At 33.6% G+C, this 15,531-nt stretch overlaps 3 protein-coding genes and 1 long non-coding RNA gene across 8 annotated transcripts; 1 reads left to right on the top strand and 3 right to left on the bottom strand.

Annotated features, from left to right (window-relative positions):
* Positions 1–1,026: 1,026 nt before the first annotated feature.
* On the bottom strand, positions 1,027–1,887 carry LOC110900833. The gene has a single exon (XM_022147695.1). It carries the CDS (start codon positions 1,885–1,887, stop codon positions 1,027–1,029), a length of 861 nt encoding a protein of 286 aa, XP_022003387.1.
* Positions 1,888–3,138: 1,251 nt separating this feature from the next.
* LOC110902663 lies at positions 3,139–4,398 on the bottom strand. Its single transcript, XR_002571314.2, has 3 exons — positions 4,303–4,398; positions 3,786–3,839; positions 3,139–3,293 (listed from the first exon to the last, which is right to left on the bottom strand). It is a non-coding gene; the product is annotated as an uncharacterized LOC110902663 (long non-coding RNA).
* Positions 4,399–5,261: 863 nt separating this feature from the next.
* On the top strand, positions 5,262–6,134 carry LOC110902664. Of its 2 annotated transcripts, none has more exons than XM_022149150.2 (2): positions 5,262–5,595; positions 5,677–6,134. In XM_022149150.2, the coding sequence occupies exons 1-2, from the start codon at positions 5,333–5,335 to the stop codon at positions 5,720–5,722; spliced, it is 309 nt and encodes a 102-aa protein (XP_022004842.1). In that variant the 5' UTR covers positions 5,262–5,332; the 3' UTR covers positions 5,723–6,134. The 2 variants fall into 2 exon arrangements, with proteins under 2 accessions (XP_022004842.1, XP_022004843.1); XM_022149151.2 differs by having other exon boundaries at positions 5,828–6,134.
* A 2,550-nt stretch (positions 6,135–8,684) lies between these two features.
* On the bottom strand, positions 8,685–12,256 carry LOC110897869. Of its 4 annotated transcripts, XR_004877152.1 has the most exons (8): positions 11,858–12,256; positions 11,514–11,755; positions 11,374–11,439; positions 11,208–11,276; positions 10,833–10,937; positions 9,942–10,030; positions 9,388–9,443; positions 8,685–9,294 (listed from the first exon to the last, which is right to left on the bottom strand). XR_004877152.1 is itself a non-coding variant. In XM_035981940.1 (6 exons), exons 3-6 carry the CDS (start codon positions 11,256–11,258, stop codon positions 9,198–9,200), a joined length of 309 nt encoding a protein of 102 aa, XP_035837833.1. In that variant the 5' UTR covers positions 11,259–11,276; positions 11,374–11,439; positions 11,514–12,256; the 3' UTR covers positions 8,685–9,197. The 4 variants fall into 4 exon arrangements, 1 of the variants encoding a protein (XP_035837833.1); XR_004877151.1 differs by having other exon boundaries at positions 11,514–12,256; XM_035981940.1 differs by lacking the exon at positions 9,942–10,030 and having other exon boundaries at positions 11,514–12,256.
* Positions 12,257–15,531: the final 3,275 nt, after the last annotated feature.

Below are 15,531 nucleotides of genomic sequence, written 5' to 3' on the forward strand. Positions count from 1 at the left end.
CACGCAAATGCTTTGCATGCTCAGCTTTGCTTCGCGAATAGACTAAGATATCATCTATGAACACTATTACCGATTTGTCTAACATGGGTCGGCATACCCGGTTCATAAGATCCATAAACGCAGCTGGCGCGTTCGTCAATCCAAACGACATGACTAGAAATTCATAGTGCCCATAACGGGTTCTAAATGCAGTCTTTGGAATATCTTCTTCCCGTACTCTAACTTGATGGTACCCCGAACGCAGGTCTATCTTAGAGAACCAACTCGCCCCTTGTAATTGATCAAAAAGGTCGTCAATTCTAGGTAAAGGGTAGCGGTTCTTTATGGTCAGCTTATTTAGCTCTCTATAGTCGATACACATGCGCATCGACCCGTCTTTCTTCTTAACAAATAAGACAGGTGCTCCCCAAGGCGACACACTCAGGCGTATGAAACCCTTGTCTAGAAGATCTTGTAGTTGTGTCATTAATTCGCGCATCTCAGTGGGAGCAAGTCTATAGGGGGCCTTTGCAATGGGTTTCGCACCCGGATTTACTTCGATGCGAAACTCTATCTCTCTCTCTGGTGGGAGTCCCGGCAATTCTTCCGGAAATACATCCGAAAATTCATTCACAATCTCAACGTCTTCAAGCTTCGGGAGGGTTTGTCTGGCATCTACTACATAAGCTAGGTATGCTCTACTCCCGTTAAGTACGTATTTGAAAGCTTGGACCAAGGTGCACAACTTGGTTTCTACATTTCTCTCTCCTTGAATACTCAATTGTCTTCCACTTGGAGCTTGGATGAGCATTACCTTATTTTCACAATCAATCTCCACATGGTGCCGCGCCAGCCAATCCATCCCCCACAATCATTTTAAATTCCCCCAAAACCATAGGTATGAGGTCGATGTCAAATTCCTCATCTTCTATAATGAATTTGCAGTTTCTACACACCTCGTGTAACATATAGATCTTACTATCGGCTATTTCTATTTCTAGAGGCATTGGCATTCGTTCGATCTTAAAGGACGGATGTTGTATAATTTCATTCGAAATAAATGACATGGTAGCTCCAGTATCGAATCACATTCGGGTGAGACTTGGCTTCTTCGGATGTAATTTGGAACACCCTCCCTTTCGCTCTAGAACCCTCTTGCTTCTTATCTTCATTCTTTGACTCTTGCTGAAGTTTTGGGCATTCCGATTTAACATGCCCTTTTTCAAAACAATGGAAGCAAGTCTTCGGGTTGTTTGGACACTGATAAGACGAATGCCCTTCCTTACCACATTTATAACACCCTTTCTTGCCTAACAAGCATTCCCCCGTATGAAGTTTTCCACAAGTCTTGCACGGCGTGATACCACTCTTCGACTTATCTTTTCTTCCTTGCTCTTGATACTTCCCCTTTTTGGTCGGGGTCGAACTTCCACCTTTTTCATTTGGTCTCTTTTCTCCACGTTCTTCTTGCCTCTTGATTTCGATTTCTCTATCCCGCGCTAGATTGATTAGCTCATCAAGAGTCTCACACTTCGAGGGAGTGATGAACTCCCTAAATTCTGCCTTTAATACCCCATAAAAGCGATTAATCTTCATCCTTTCAGTTTGCACAAACTCTCCACAAAACTTCATCTTATCCAAGAAAATGTTCGATATCTCATTTATCGTTTCGTTTTTCTGTCGGAGGCGTAAGAAATCCTCTTGAATCTTATCAATGGCTGACTGAGGGCAGTGATATTTCATAAAAGGATCCTTAAACTCTTGCCAGGTCATTGTTTGGAGCCTTTCTTCGCCTATTTCCTTGCTATGCGCATCCCACCAATCTTTCGCCTGAAGGGTGAGTTGACCCGTAGCAAACATCACTTGATCTTCTCTATCACACCGGCTTCGTATAAACACCGCCTCCATGTTTGAAATCCATCTTTGTCATGCGATCGGATCAATTTTGCCATCATACGTTGCAGGATTGCACGCCATGAAGTCTTTATACGTGCATCGTCGTTCCTTGCCTTTAATTCTAGACCCCTCAATCAGTTCTTTCAATTCCTCGATCTTGCTAGTCATCATAGTGTCTAAGACTCCCAAAACCCGGCTTTCTACCTCTTGAGCTATTCGCGGAAGATGGGCTTGCATAACCCCTTCCGCCACCTCAGTGACCCTGTTGTTAAAGGCTTCTTGACGGGCCGGGTCATCATCCTCATTGACGTTTCTTGCGCCAGCCATCTACACATTGTCATAATTATATTTAATACAAATAACAAGCTTTCATTACATCATAGTTCTTTGATCCATGTTTACTTCATCCGCATTCCCACATTTTAAACTTTACTCGCTTTTAAAAATTTTTATCATTCGACTCATCACCTTCGACTCCTCCGAGTCTATCCCTTCATAATTACTATTTGTGGTTCCCCACATCTATGAAGCCTTATATGGACTTCACATAACAATTTAGTAGGCTTTCAAATAATACGGAAACTTAGAATGTGAAAAACAAAACAAATCAGCAAACTGAACCTACGTTAGCCGTCGGCGACGGCAGGGAAGCCCGTCGGCGACGGTTCTTAAAAATGTGCATCGGGTGAAATTCTCCGTAGACAGGAACTTAGGCCGTCGGCCAAACTAAGGCGTCGGCGACGGACGTGTAGGGCGTCGGCGACGGCCTTTCCCTGATCATTTCGCTGTAACTTCATTTTTTTATATTTTAACCCATTTCCAGGTCCATTACCAGCTGCTCGGGTTCCGGAATTTCTTGCTTTGCTACCCATAATTGTTACTTCACATATTTAACTCATCCTTACATTTTAAACTCATAACATATATTAGCATTTATCTAAAACGTACATTATTACCTCATTGGCGATCCTGGAGCGAGCACACTTTCGAACGAGCCATTGGTTTGAGTTCAAGCATCGCGTTAAAAGCTCGAATCCCTCAAACCTTGGCTCTGATACCAACTTGTTAGACCCGCATATTTAGTTCTTATAAAACCATTTACAAGGATAATTTTAAGACTTGAAATAACAAGTTAAATTCATATTTTTGACAAAAATCGGACATGACCCATTCGTACAATGAGCATACCCCTATTTCATACAACTTTCATACAAAATATTCCATGACCCTTACGACTAGACGCAATGAAAATCCAAAGAAAACATCAATTTTGACCAATACATCTACTAACAAGTTTAGACAAACTTTCACTATTATTTGACCCAAAACATTAAAGCAACTAGCGGAAGCGCTTGATATGTTAAGTGGTGATCACGTGCTCGCTTTAACTCGCCAAATAGTCTAAGATGAGGATTTACCTACATTAACAAGAAATTTTAAAGGTTAGATATCACGCTCGCTAAATCATAATTCTTTCATTTTAGTTCCATCCGTATATGAACTTTTAACCATTTTACGCATTCGACTACCCAAAAACTTGGGTATAGCATAAACACTCTCAATGAGAGTTAAGCATACACGTTCGACCCGATTGATTGGGTTATTTGCTTTCAACATAAAATCTTCTTTCCATCCGTATAACGGATTAAGCTTCTAGCATTCGTTATAGCATTCAAAACCACCCGTTCAAGACGGATGGTATCATATCATTACTCGACCTAGTTACTCGAACCGGTCGATTTGCTTATCATAGCTTAACCTTCATTAGCTTAGCCAAATCCGCAAGGGATTTGCTATTTATTTACTAATCACCGTATCCATTATAGCAAGAAATAATCATTATAACACAAATTGCTCGACACAGTTACTAACAAAAATTTAAGTAAAGTTTTGTACGTCACGAAACATACCTTTGTCTTGTGAGCTTTCCGACTTCTTAGAACCTGAGCCCTCTTCCTTTACGCCTATATTAACACATCCGTTCATTTGTTTAGTACCCGGTATTTCATTCCATTACATTCAATATTTCACATAGTTGTTCATTCAAGCATTTCATCAAACACATGGCGGGTTTCGCATTTTTGGGACATTTACTCATTTAACTAACATATATTACTAAGCTAATTTCTTTAATCATTCAATAACATTCAATTAAGCTTTACTCTAAATCAGATTATCTAGTGATTATTCATCATAAACAAGGTTATTCCTCAACAACACACACACATATCAAAACTTGATCAATTTAACCCTAGCAACTTCTCATCAACTTGGGTTTCGGCTATTAACCACAAATTTTCTAAAATTCAGACATAATCCTGATCCTACATCATAACCTTAACTAAATTTCATAAATTTCATATCATGCATTCAAGATTAGATCAAAACCCACTTTCTACAATTTGTTAAATCACAAAATTGACTTACCCTTTCAATGGACAAGTTAAGAGCTTGCAATTTCCTGATTATGCTTTCAATTTCCTTGAATCTTTATAGTTTTCCTTGTGAATTAGATGAGGCTAGGGTTTCTTTCCCCCCCTTGGCCCTTGTTCGATCGTACAGAACCCCACGCATGTATTGTGTGTGGGTTTTTATTATTAATCATTTTTATTAATCTTATTTTTAGGTATTTACAGCTTTAGTCCCTCTATTTCCATCACAACTTTAATTTTAGCACCACCCTTTTATTGCTACATTTTAGCTTATGCATAATAAATATTTTTGGGGTGTTACAATATGTAGATGAGTAATATGAAAATCTTAATAGCAGAAATTAGGTATTGTCATAATTTCATAATTTTCAAACATGAAACATAATAACTTAAATAGGATAAATATATTAATTTATATTTATATATGTTATTATATTTAATAATATTATATTATATTAGATATCAATTATATTATTCTTAATTGGAAAAATTTGCATTACTATTATAAACTTATTTCTTCTTTTGATTAACAATATTTGATAATTTCTTTATCTTAATAATGTAAAAGAAAACGTTAATTCTACGTTCTAATAAGAGAAATTAGATGGTATACTGAGTTATTTATTATTAAATATGGTTTAACGTTTATCCATATAAATAATAAAAAAATAAATAAATTATCCTCTAGCATTTGACACTTTATTAGTATTTTCTTATATTTAACATAAATAACATTAACAATAAAATTATTTAACAGAGAAAGAGGTGTTGATACATGATATTAATTGTAAATATGAAATATTGGTTTATCACTTTATCCATCCTCACTGTTATTATATTAAATTGTAAACAAAAAAGTTCGGTGTATAATTTTATTCTTATAAATAAGCAAAAAAAACAAGCAATAAAGCTTGTACTTTATGCCTAGGGAGTTTTCCAAAAAAAAAACCCCAATTCCTTTTACACGTCCCTCCTCCCTCTGTTCTCACTCACAACCCCACAAGAAGCAATCTCTCTCTTGCAAGATGGCAACGTCTCCGGTGAAAGAAGAGGATAGATTTGACAAACTAGGGATCCAGGTGACAGATCTACTTATCTTTTTCTTTGATCGACAAATATCTGAGAGAGAAAGAGCTAGAGAAAGAGAGCGAGAGAGATTGAAGACGGTAGTGGTGGCCGTCCATGGTGAAGATGATGGTGGTTGTTTTGTTGAGAAGCGGCTGCGGAGACAAAAGATTCGGGTTCCGCGACCCTTATTGTCCTCCGACAATGTTCCGACTAAACTCGGGTAAGTTCCAATTCTATTGCATGTCATATTGGTTAGATCGGGTCTTGGTGTGATGAACGAGACTAAGTTTTGGTGTTTCAGTATTCCGGCGGTCGAGTTTTTTTATGAATATTCCAGGTTTGACTAGATCGGTACTGTCAAAGGCATGTAGAACTAATTTCGGGGTTTTAATTATTCCGTTGAACTTCCGGCAAGCCTAAATTCACATGTATGTCCCATTTTTACTTCGCAGGGATTCGTAACATCATAATAGCAATTGTCGGCCACTAATGTATAATGTCGTCAGTGAACACTCTCTGTTTCCGGTAATCAGATTCTGCCACCGTATAGATCTGTCATGTGTGCTAGGGTTTCGTTGTAAGCATCTTCTTCATTCTATGCACATTATTTTCTTACTAATCTGTGATGAAATAGAAATATGTTTGTAACTAGCAATAGCAAGCTCTTTACGCCTTCAATGCGAAAGTGATACTCTACTGAATTGGCATGATTCTAAACTATTTTTATCATAATGTATCAGAAAGATAACTTTTGGTATTCATTTTGAAGTTATTTCACACTATTAAGGGTGGTGTCTTGATAGCAATGCCTTTTTATTAAGAAGTTATACTTTGGCTTTTATGTTAAATAAGTTTTTTTCAACTGCAAAATTTATTTGAAGTTTAGTTTTTTTTAGAAAACAAATTGTAAACCGTATTGAACTTGATATTTTTGGGAGAGTATATGATGTGCATTACATCTATAGACCATGAATCTTTAGTATAGTTTTGGCAAGTAATTTTGTTGCAAACAGATCGACTTCCATATGATCTTGAACTCACTTTCCTTTTGTCCATGGTGAGTTATTAAGAAACTTGTGTACACAAATACCCTGTCAACAAACTTTTGTATGACTTAGTTAGCAAGATTATGGCATGTGAGTGAAAAAAAAAACATCTTCATGTAACAAGCATATGGCTTCACCTAATGTGTATGAAACTAGCACCCCGCCGCATTGCGGCGGGTAGTAATTCTAGTTTAAATAATGATAAACATTTATCATGTTAAATTTGAATTATTGGTCGAGAGTACCACTCAAAGTGTAGAGAAAAATGTAAAACACGTTATTATATTTTAACTTTATATCTTTATTTATAAACTAGACTAGATTATAGACCTATTGATACAGTTTTTATTGATATTTTCTTCTTTACTCAACCCGTGTAACACACGGGGTGAATAAGCTAGTTAAACAAATATAAATAAAATCTATAAGGTTGAAGAAGAGAATGTCATGTGGCATTATTTGGAGTCTTTTATTATAAGTTAGATTAGATAATTTATAAATATTGTTATTATATAAAAAAAGATTAAAAGTAATAAAAATAATAATTTTATTTTGAAACTAGTAAACTGTTTATCTATCTATACTATATAATAAAACAAACCATATAAGGGACACATGTAATTCTATGGAGTAATCTTCATGAGATTTTTCCGCCTAAAATATTATATTATTAATTAATATTAATATAAGGATAACTATTTTTATAAATATATGAAAATTAATTTGATAAATATATATCCTATTTATTTAAATCTTATTTTTCAAATTTCAAGATTTCAAATATATTAATAAATCTCTAGATTATAACGTTTTTCCACAACATCAATAAAGCTAAAAAATATTAAAAAATGTATACTATGCATCGCCATCCAATGAAGATTTATAAACACTTGATATCCAGAACAAATCATATGTTACAATTAATGAACTTCGTGTATTACACGGGCTGAATAAATACAATTTGATATGCTAAGTAATAAAAAAATTACTTTTTTAAAAACCAGTGCATTGCATGGATTGAATAAACAAAGAGATGCATGATCATTTAGATGTTTTTTTAGCTAAAAGAACACACAAAAATACACAGGAATAATATATGTCATGTAAATAAGTTAGGAAGAAAGGAATTAAAAAAGGCCGGTGAAGAATAATGAAAAGTCGAATGTATTAATATTTTATTTATATATTTTGAAGATAATTTTATGTGAAATTAATAGATTATTTTTATATATCTTTGAAAATTTATAAGAATAAAATAGCATGTTTTTCGTTTCGAAATAAATATTTGAGTTTAAAAAGTCAAAAGATGATTGAAATAATCATTTAGTCTTTATCATTTATTAAAATATTTATAAAAAAATAAGTATTTATAGTTAAGTAGGAGATTATTAAGGAGGTGAGAGAGATAGGTAAACAAAGATTTATTAATATATTTGAAATCTTGAAATTTGAAAAATAAGATTTAAATAAATAGGATATATATTTATCAAATTAATTATCATATATTTATAAAAATAGTTATCCTTATATTAATATTAATTAATAATATAATATTTTAGGCGGAAAAATCTCATGAAGATTACTCCATAGAATGACATGTGTCCCTTATATGGTTTCTTTTATTATATAGCACTAGCGGTAAGACCCGTGTGCAAACACAGATCGTTTCTTAGAAAACCATGCATAACACATTTTGTTAAACGATGAATGATTATACATTATTTAAGGTTTAATTAAAAATAGATTATAAAGAAAGGGAACGGCATGATAAACCAATTACGTGTTGTTATCTATTATAGACAACTATAAATGAGATGGTACATGCTTATGAAAATTTTCTTCGTTATTATAGACGTTCAAGTTTTGTTTCATTATGATGCATATGGTTACCAACCATGTGACCATATATTCGCAAAGGGCTCTCCATTTGGATGAACCATCGACCATTAATTATAAGACGAAACTATTGGACCGTTCGCATATTGGTTGAGTCATTTGAACTCAGCATAGTCAACTGTGATAGTAATCAATATTCAGCTTTTGTTTTCGACAATCTATCGTTCAATCATGTCTTCCAGTCAAAAAGTCAAGTCTTTCTATTCAAACACACCACTCCTACGTGAATCGTGACAGAGGGATATTTGCAAATCCAAACTAAAGATGTCCAGAAAATGAAACAAAGATGAAGCATATATCGACACGTTGCGAAACATATTTATCTTTGCATCCCCCGTTTACAAGATAAGAGTTAATAATTGAAGAATCACTTGAACTGGCAATATTGTTCTTTCCAGCAACTTTTGAAGGGTCCATGTTCATGCTTGCAATTTTCTTAATTTTCTTCTCTTGAACCTGTATAACATGAAGAGATAATGCAATATCCACATGTAATTTCATCCCAAATAAGAACAAAAAAATGAAGCAAATAGAAAAGATCATAAAAACCAGTGTAAAAAGGAATAACATCACACGTCTTCATCCAGATTGCTAAAACCATATTTAAAATCTTCAGAAACTTTCAAGTGGATCGGGAAACGGATTCTTTGAAAAGATTCCATCCGGATTGCTAAAACCATATTTAAAATCTTCAGAAACGTTGATGTTGTTATTAGGTTTTCCTCCTTTAAATCCTTTAAGAATATTCACAAGCGCACCGAGGATACCCTGTATCAACAAAAACGTATCGCAAGATCACTAATCATTATTAACATTTTAACATAGTCACTGATCATACTGAAAACCTCTAAGTACTATCACTTAGTAATTAGACAGAGTTTCAACCTGTTTTTCTTTTGATTATGAGAACTGCTAACACAGCTTCTACTGCAGCCGCAAGAACTTTATCATTAAGTGACGAAAAAGATTCTGTAACCCTACAGTAATGAAAACAACATATTGTTATTATATTGACTATTTGACATCTTATGTGGACAAAACACGGTGCCACAAAACAAAGATAAGTGTACCTGAGATCATCGTCACTTTTCAGTAAAGAGAGCAATGCCACTTCAGACTCATTTATCTACATAGTAAAGACGTTGATGAATAAGAAAAATTCATCAAACAAATTTTTTAAAAAATTGTGCATATAAACTTCAAAGGTTACAAAATTTCTAGAAGAGTAAAATGTCATTTTCGTCCTTGAGGTTTGGCCAGTTTTGGGCTTGGAGAAAATAGTGGTCGAAACAACTGTTGGGTAATATTTTATTGCGTTAAAACAGTGTTTTGTGGAGAAAACAGTGGTTGAAACCACTGTTGAGTTAAAACTGTGTTTTGAAACCAGAATTTTAACCCAATAGTGGTTTCAACCACTATTTTTCTCCACAAAACACTGTTTTAGCTTAACAGTGGTTCCAAACCACAATTTTAACCCAACAATGGTTTCAACCACTGTATTATCCAAGCCCAATTTGATTACAATAATGGTTTCAACCATTGTTTTCAATATAAATCTATACACAAATTCAACCTCCGATGCTTACGACGTTGATTAGAATCAAGTGCATAAATAAAATATTACCTCAACTTCAAAATCCACTTCTCCACTGCTTAGGACATTGTACTGTTTTTGACATCGAACAGATTCATTGCACCGCTTTCGACATCGAACTGAATTGATTTTATTGCGTTAAAACAGTGTTTTGTGGAGAAAACAGTGGTTAAAACCATTGTTGAGTTAAAACTGTGTTTTGAAACCAGATTTTTAACCCAACAGTGGTTTCAACCACTGTTTTCTCCACAAAACACTGTTTTAGCTTAACAGTGGTTTCAAACCACAACTTTAACCCAACAGTGGTTTCAACCACTGTATTATCCAAGCCCAATTTGATTACAACAGTGGTTTCAACCATTGTTTTCAATATAAATCTATACACAAATTCAACCTCCGATGCTTACGACGTTGATTAGAATCAAGTGCATAAATAAAATATTACCTCAGCTTCAAAATCCACTTCTCCAATGCTTACGACATTGTACTGTTTTTGACATCGAACAGATTCATTGCACCGCTTTCGACATCGAACTAAATCGATTTTATTGCGTTAAAACAGTGTTTTATGGAGAAAACAGTGGTTAAAACCACTGTTGAGTTAAAACTGTGTTTTGAAACCAGAGGTTTAACCGAACAGTGGTTTCAACCACTGTTTTCTCCACGAAACACTGTTTTAGCTTAACAGTGGTTTCAAACCACAACTTTAACCCAACAGTGGTTTCAACCACTGTATTATCCAAGCCCAATTTGATTACAACAGTGGTTTCAACCATTGTTTTAAATATAAATCTATACACAAATTCAACCTCCGATGCTAACAGTGGTTTCAACCATTGTTTTCAATATAAATCTATACACAAATTCAACCTCCGATGCTTACGAGGTTGATTAGAATCAAGTGCATAAATAAAATATTACCTCAACTTCAAAATCCACTTCTCCAATGCTTACGACATTGTACTGTTTTTGACATCGAACAGCTTCATTGCACCGCTTTCGACATCGAACTGGATCGGTTTTAAGCTACAAGTAACAACTATTATCGATAAGCTTAAGACTGAAATTTGTAATGCTAACAAAGTAAAGGATCAACTTATAGTGGATTAGTGAGTTGACATGTGGAGCCTTGAGAAGGACGACTTCAGCTTATGTGGACCTGTTCACTTTCATTGACGGTGTGAAAGAGTCTGAAATATTGTGACAGAAACACACAATACGTTAAGACATAATACGATATTATAAACAGGATAGTTCATATATTAGTGATATTTATTTTTAGAAGGAAAGGCATACCTCAACTTGATTATGAAGTTCTTTGATATACTCAACAGCCAAATCCAACATGTCTGTGGTTCTCGTTTACTTCGATTAAACATTAAAATCACCAAGGCATAAATATTGTGATACAGTCTTAGTTGATACTATAAAAAGATATTAATTGAAACAATAATGATCATACCTTATCCATATTTGGGACAAGATCTTACAGCTTCCTCCTTCTTTCACTTATTCGTGTCCGCCTGACCTACACATGTTCACAACAAAAAACATCCTTTTATCTTTGTCGTTAGGTACACGTTCCAAATGATCAACACATACGTCAGCTGATAAGTCAACCCAGTGGGAGCATGAGTTGCTTGAGTTATTCTCCCTCCATCATTCTGTTCATCAACACAATCAACCATCAGCCCAAAATTAGCAAAATTAAAAATTCTTCTTCAACAACTTGTTCTCTTTCAAAACGTTTAACACTTGAGTTCTTGGCATAACCCGCTTCTCCAAACTGTAAACTAATAACTTAGGGTGAGTTCTTGGCATAACCCGCTTCTCCAAACTGTAAACTAACAATAAGATGTAGCAATACAACGGTTATTCTAATAACGGATAAGTATTGCAATATCAAGAAAGTATACACAATCATACTAAGTTTAAATGATCATTACCAGATATTGAAAATCAAGTCACTGGATGACCAGTAGCTTTGGTGTAAGCTTCAAACAGATGAGGTACAAATTCACGATACGGCAACACAAAATCTTTTAAAAATTTCTGTAAACTAATAACTTAGAGTGAGTTGCCAAATACGCAGGCGTATAACCCAGCTCATTCATGAAAAAATTCAAAGAAAGCTGAAGTCGAGCCTCCGAACTTCTCAAGCAGAAAGGTAAAGCTTTAGTCATTGTAAGTATTTCCGAATCCGACCAACCAAAGCTTCTAAAGATGATAAGAGGTATTACAGATTTTATTAATAAAGGTGACATAATAACTTTGGAAACACCCATTTATCACACCAACAACTAACCCAATCATAATTCTTGGTAAGAAATTCAGCAACAGTTCACTTATGCCTGGTCAATAGCAACAGTTCACTTATGCCTGGTCAATAGCTCCTGAAACTTGTCGAAATGTATAGAGTTCAATCCAAAACAAACTGATAAAATCGGTTTAAAACTTATCCGAAATCACACCGTAAATATTTGTTTCTAGTCAATTGTTTAACACCAACAAATAAAGATAAAATCACGTGACATTTGAATCAATATTTACAGAGCATGGAAGTTAAAGAAAACCAAATTCTCTCTATTTTCTCATGATTTTTAAGGGGTTTTGTTTTCTAAAATCTACTACGATGTTCTTTCTTTTACAAAACCTCATCCTATTTATCACTCAAAGAAGCCCATTGATTGACGGAGTCACACGTAGGAAAAAAACACCAATAGTTAATTAAAACATGACTAAACCCTAGGTTTTGAGTTACCTCATCTGAAACCCGATGGCTATCCCTCTAAATCGATACAGCGTGAGAATTAAGGAAAATAAAATAAAATCTGATTCTAACTTTATTAAATCTTAGTTTGAATTACCTGAAACCAACTGTTTTCCTATGTCATAAACGCCAACATGGTTCGATTCATAGTCAGAATGCTCCTTAGTTAGCTGAAAATCAAATTAAAGTAATCAATATCTAGAAGAGGAAGAAATTGGCTTACCTGAATGGTTTTTGTAGAGAGAGAAAGAAGAGAGAGAGATATAGAGGCGTCTGGATTTAGAGAGAGAAAGTGAGTTTGGTTTGGATTTAAGAGAGAGAAAGTGAATTTATAAATCAAGACCTAGATGGATTTATAAATCATGTTGAATTGAATTGAATTACCTGATGAATTTATAAATCATGCTGCATCCTCTTCTTCGTCTTCTTCTGAAAGTGAAGAATGGAGAGAGAGAGAGAGATTGAAATGGGTTTTTGAATTTTGAAGTTTTGAGAAATTATAAAGAAGTTTTTATACTATGATTTGAATTTTGAATTTTGAATTTTGAATATGGAGCCAGGATTTTTGAATCGTCAGAGGTTTTGAATTTTGAATTAACAATCAATGGTTGAATCTCTATTAAATGCAATTCAGTGGTTGACTCTTGAATGAACATCAGTGGTTGAATTAACAATCAGTGGTTTCATAATTGAGAGTGGGGCAGTGGTGGTTTGATGCCATAAGTGGACCAACTTTGAATTTTAAAGTCTTTTAATATTAGGCATTATGATGTAATAATGACATAAGAAAAGCCTTGTTGGACATGCTCTCAAGCTGACACATCAGCTTTTCTTATGTCACTTGGATTTCTCCTTTTATAGAAAGTATACATAGATACGTACAATATGAAATATTGGTTTTATCATGCATAAAATTTTAATAACATGTTAATATTATTAATCTATATCTATCTATCAATTCATGTGTGATACGTGTTATTCACAAAATGCTTTTATTTTTTATTAAAATATTAATTAAGTAAATAACAAATTAGTATTAAATCTTAGCCTACTTTGAATTTGGAACAAAATGCTTCCCTATAACGAAATCGTTTGCTTTTTTATGCTATAACTTTTTCTTATTATCACGAAAACCAAACTTTGTATTAATATATTATTATTAGTTTTTTTTTACGATATAACTTTGTTTTCTTATTTGGTACATAAAATTAGGTTTATTCAACTCAACTCGTGTAATACATAGGGTTTAAAAAAAAAACAACCTTCTTTATTATTTATTATACAAAATTAAATTTATTTAACCCATGTATTACACAAGTTTTTTAAAGTTATAACTTTTTATTATTTGGTATATAAATTACATTTGTTAAATCTATACAATACACGAGTTTTTTTAGGATATATTATTTTTATTATTTAGTATATAAAATTATATTTAGTAAACCCGTGTAATACACGGGGTTCTAACCTAGTTTTAAATATAAAAACAAAAAAGTTAAAACATTAATATATATATATATATATAGAGAGAGAGAGAGAGAGAGTGTTTAAAATTCAAAAGTCCTTAATGTGCGAAGCGTACGCGAGCAGTAGTATAACGCGCGTGATAATACTACAACATGCGTAATTAAGGTTTCTGACCATGCGTGATTGTGTGTTTGCCATGCGAGATTTTTTTTAACCATACGTGATTTTTGTGATCATGCGTAATTCGGGTTTGTAAATTATAACATGCATAATCTTACAATGAACATGCGTAATTTACTCGTGTACACTTAAGCAACTATTGTGAGCTAACCTTCCTTAAATATGTATTGAAAGAACTCTCTTTAGATGTTATAAAAATAAAAAATAAAAATTAATAAATATAGTGTATTTAGTTTTGTTTTTAAGTTTAAATATTACAAGTTAATTGACACTATTTGGAGAATTAGCAGAGTTATGAAAAAAAATTGAAAAAAAAGTTAACGTAGAGCACTAATTTAATTTGGGTAGGGGTGAGCAAATTAACCATCATAATCGATAACCGAACCATAACCGACATAACCGAACCACTAATAACCGATAACCAATATAACCAATGGTTATGGTTATGAAACTTTGTATAACCGCTCAATCGGTTATGGTTATGGTTATGAAGCTTTGGTTAACCGAATATAACCGAAACCGAACTGAAGTTCTGATGTTAACTTTACATAATAGATTTGTGTTTTTCAAAACCATATAGAGGGTTTTTACTAAGATAAAAGTATCTTAGTAACAAAATGATCTTGATATAGATGTCATTTATTTTGATAAAGAACTAAGGTGCTATGGCCATAATTGTTTTTGTTTGAGAATTACCTTATTAAAAAGAACTCTAAATCGGTAGTTTAACCAAAAAGTTTAGTCTTCGTTATCTTATAAAACAGGCTCAAGCTAAGTTCAAATCGTGTACAAAGCTATTTATTTCAAACCTGGCTTGGTTACTTAACCGAAATTAACCAAAACCGAACCAAAACCGACTTCATAACCGATTAACCATAACCGAAGTTTGGTTATGGTTATGGTTACCAAAACTCCATAACCGAACTAGCGGTTATGGTTATGGATAGTAGTAAAAACCGACCCAAACCGACCCATGCACACCCCAAAATTTGGGCATGGATGTTGGGTTGCAACCTAGGTTGCGAGTTGTAGAATTTTTGATTTTCTAAATTGTTGTTTCGTTTTTATTAAATTCACATGACAACCAATATTATCAGCCTAGACATAAACAACAATAAAATATACAGGGGGCATAAATAACACTTTCAAAAACATCAAGGACTTGTACGGACCACAACAATATAAACACAACATACCAATAGC

This window comes from Helianthus annuus, chromosome 13 (genome assembly GCF_002127325.2).
Source record: "Helianthus annuus cultivar XRQ/B chromosome 13, HanXRQr2.0-SUNRISE, whole genome shotgun sequence".
Classification (NCBI taxonomy): Eukaryota; Viridiplantae; Streptophyta; class Magnoliopsida; order Asterales; family Asteraceae; genus Helianthus; species Helianthus annuus.

Bases quoted from the DNA above. Each gene is read 5' to 3' on its own strand.
- LOC110900833 (XM_022147695.1), bottom strand. From the start codon at position 1,887: ATGGAGGCGGTGTTTATACGAAGCCGGTGTGATAGAGAAGATCAAGTG.
- LOC110902664 (XM_022149150.2), top strand. From the start codon at position 5,333: ATGGCAACGTCTCCGGTGAAAGAAGAGGATAGATTTGACAAACTAGGG. The intron at 5,596-5,676 runs GTAAGTTCCAAT...TTGGTGTTTCAG, and splicing joins AATGTTCCGACTAAACTCGG to TATTCCGGCGGTCGAGTTTT.
- LOC110897869 (XM_035981940.1), bottom strand. From the start codon at position 11,258: ATGTTGGATTTGGCTGTTGAGTATATCAAAGAACTTCATAATCAAGTT. The intron at 9,444-10,832 runs GTAATATTTTAT...TTTACTATGTAG, and splicing joins AAGTGGATTTTGAAGTTGAG to ATAAATGAGTCTGAAGTGGC. The intron at 9,295-9,387 runs GTACACTTATCT...TCATTACTGTAG, and splicing joins AAAAGTGACGATGATCTCAG to GGTTACAGAATCTTTTTCGT.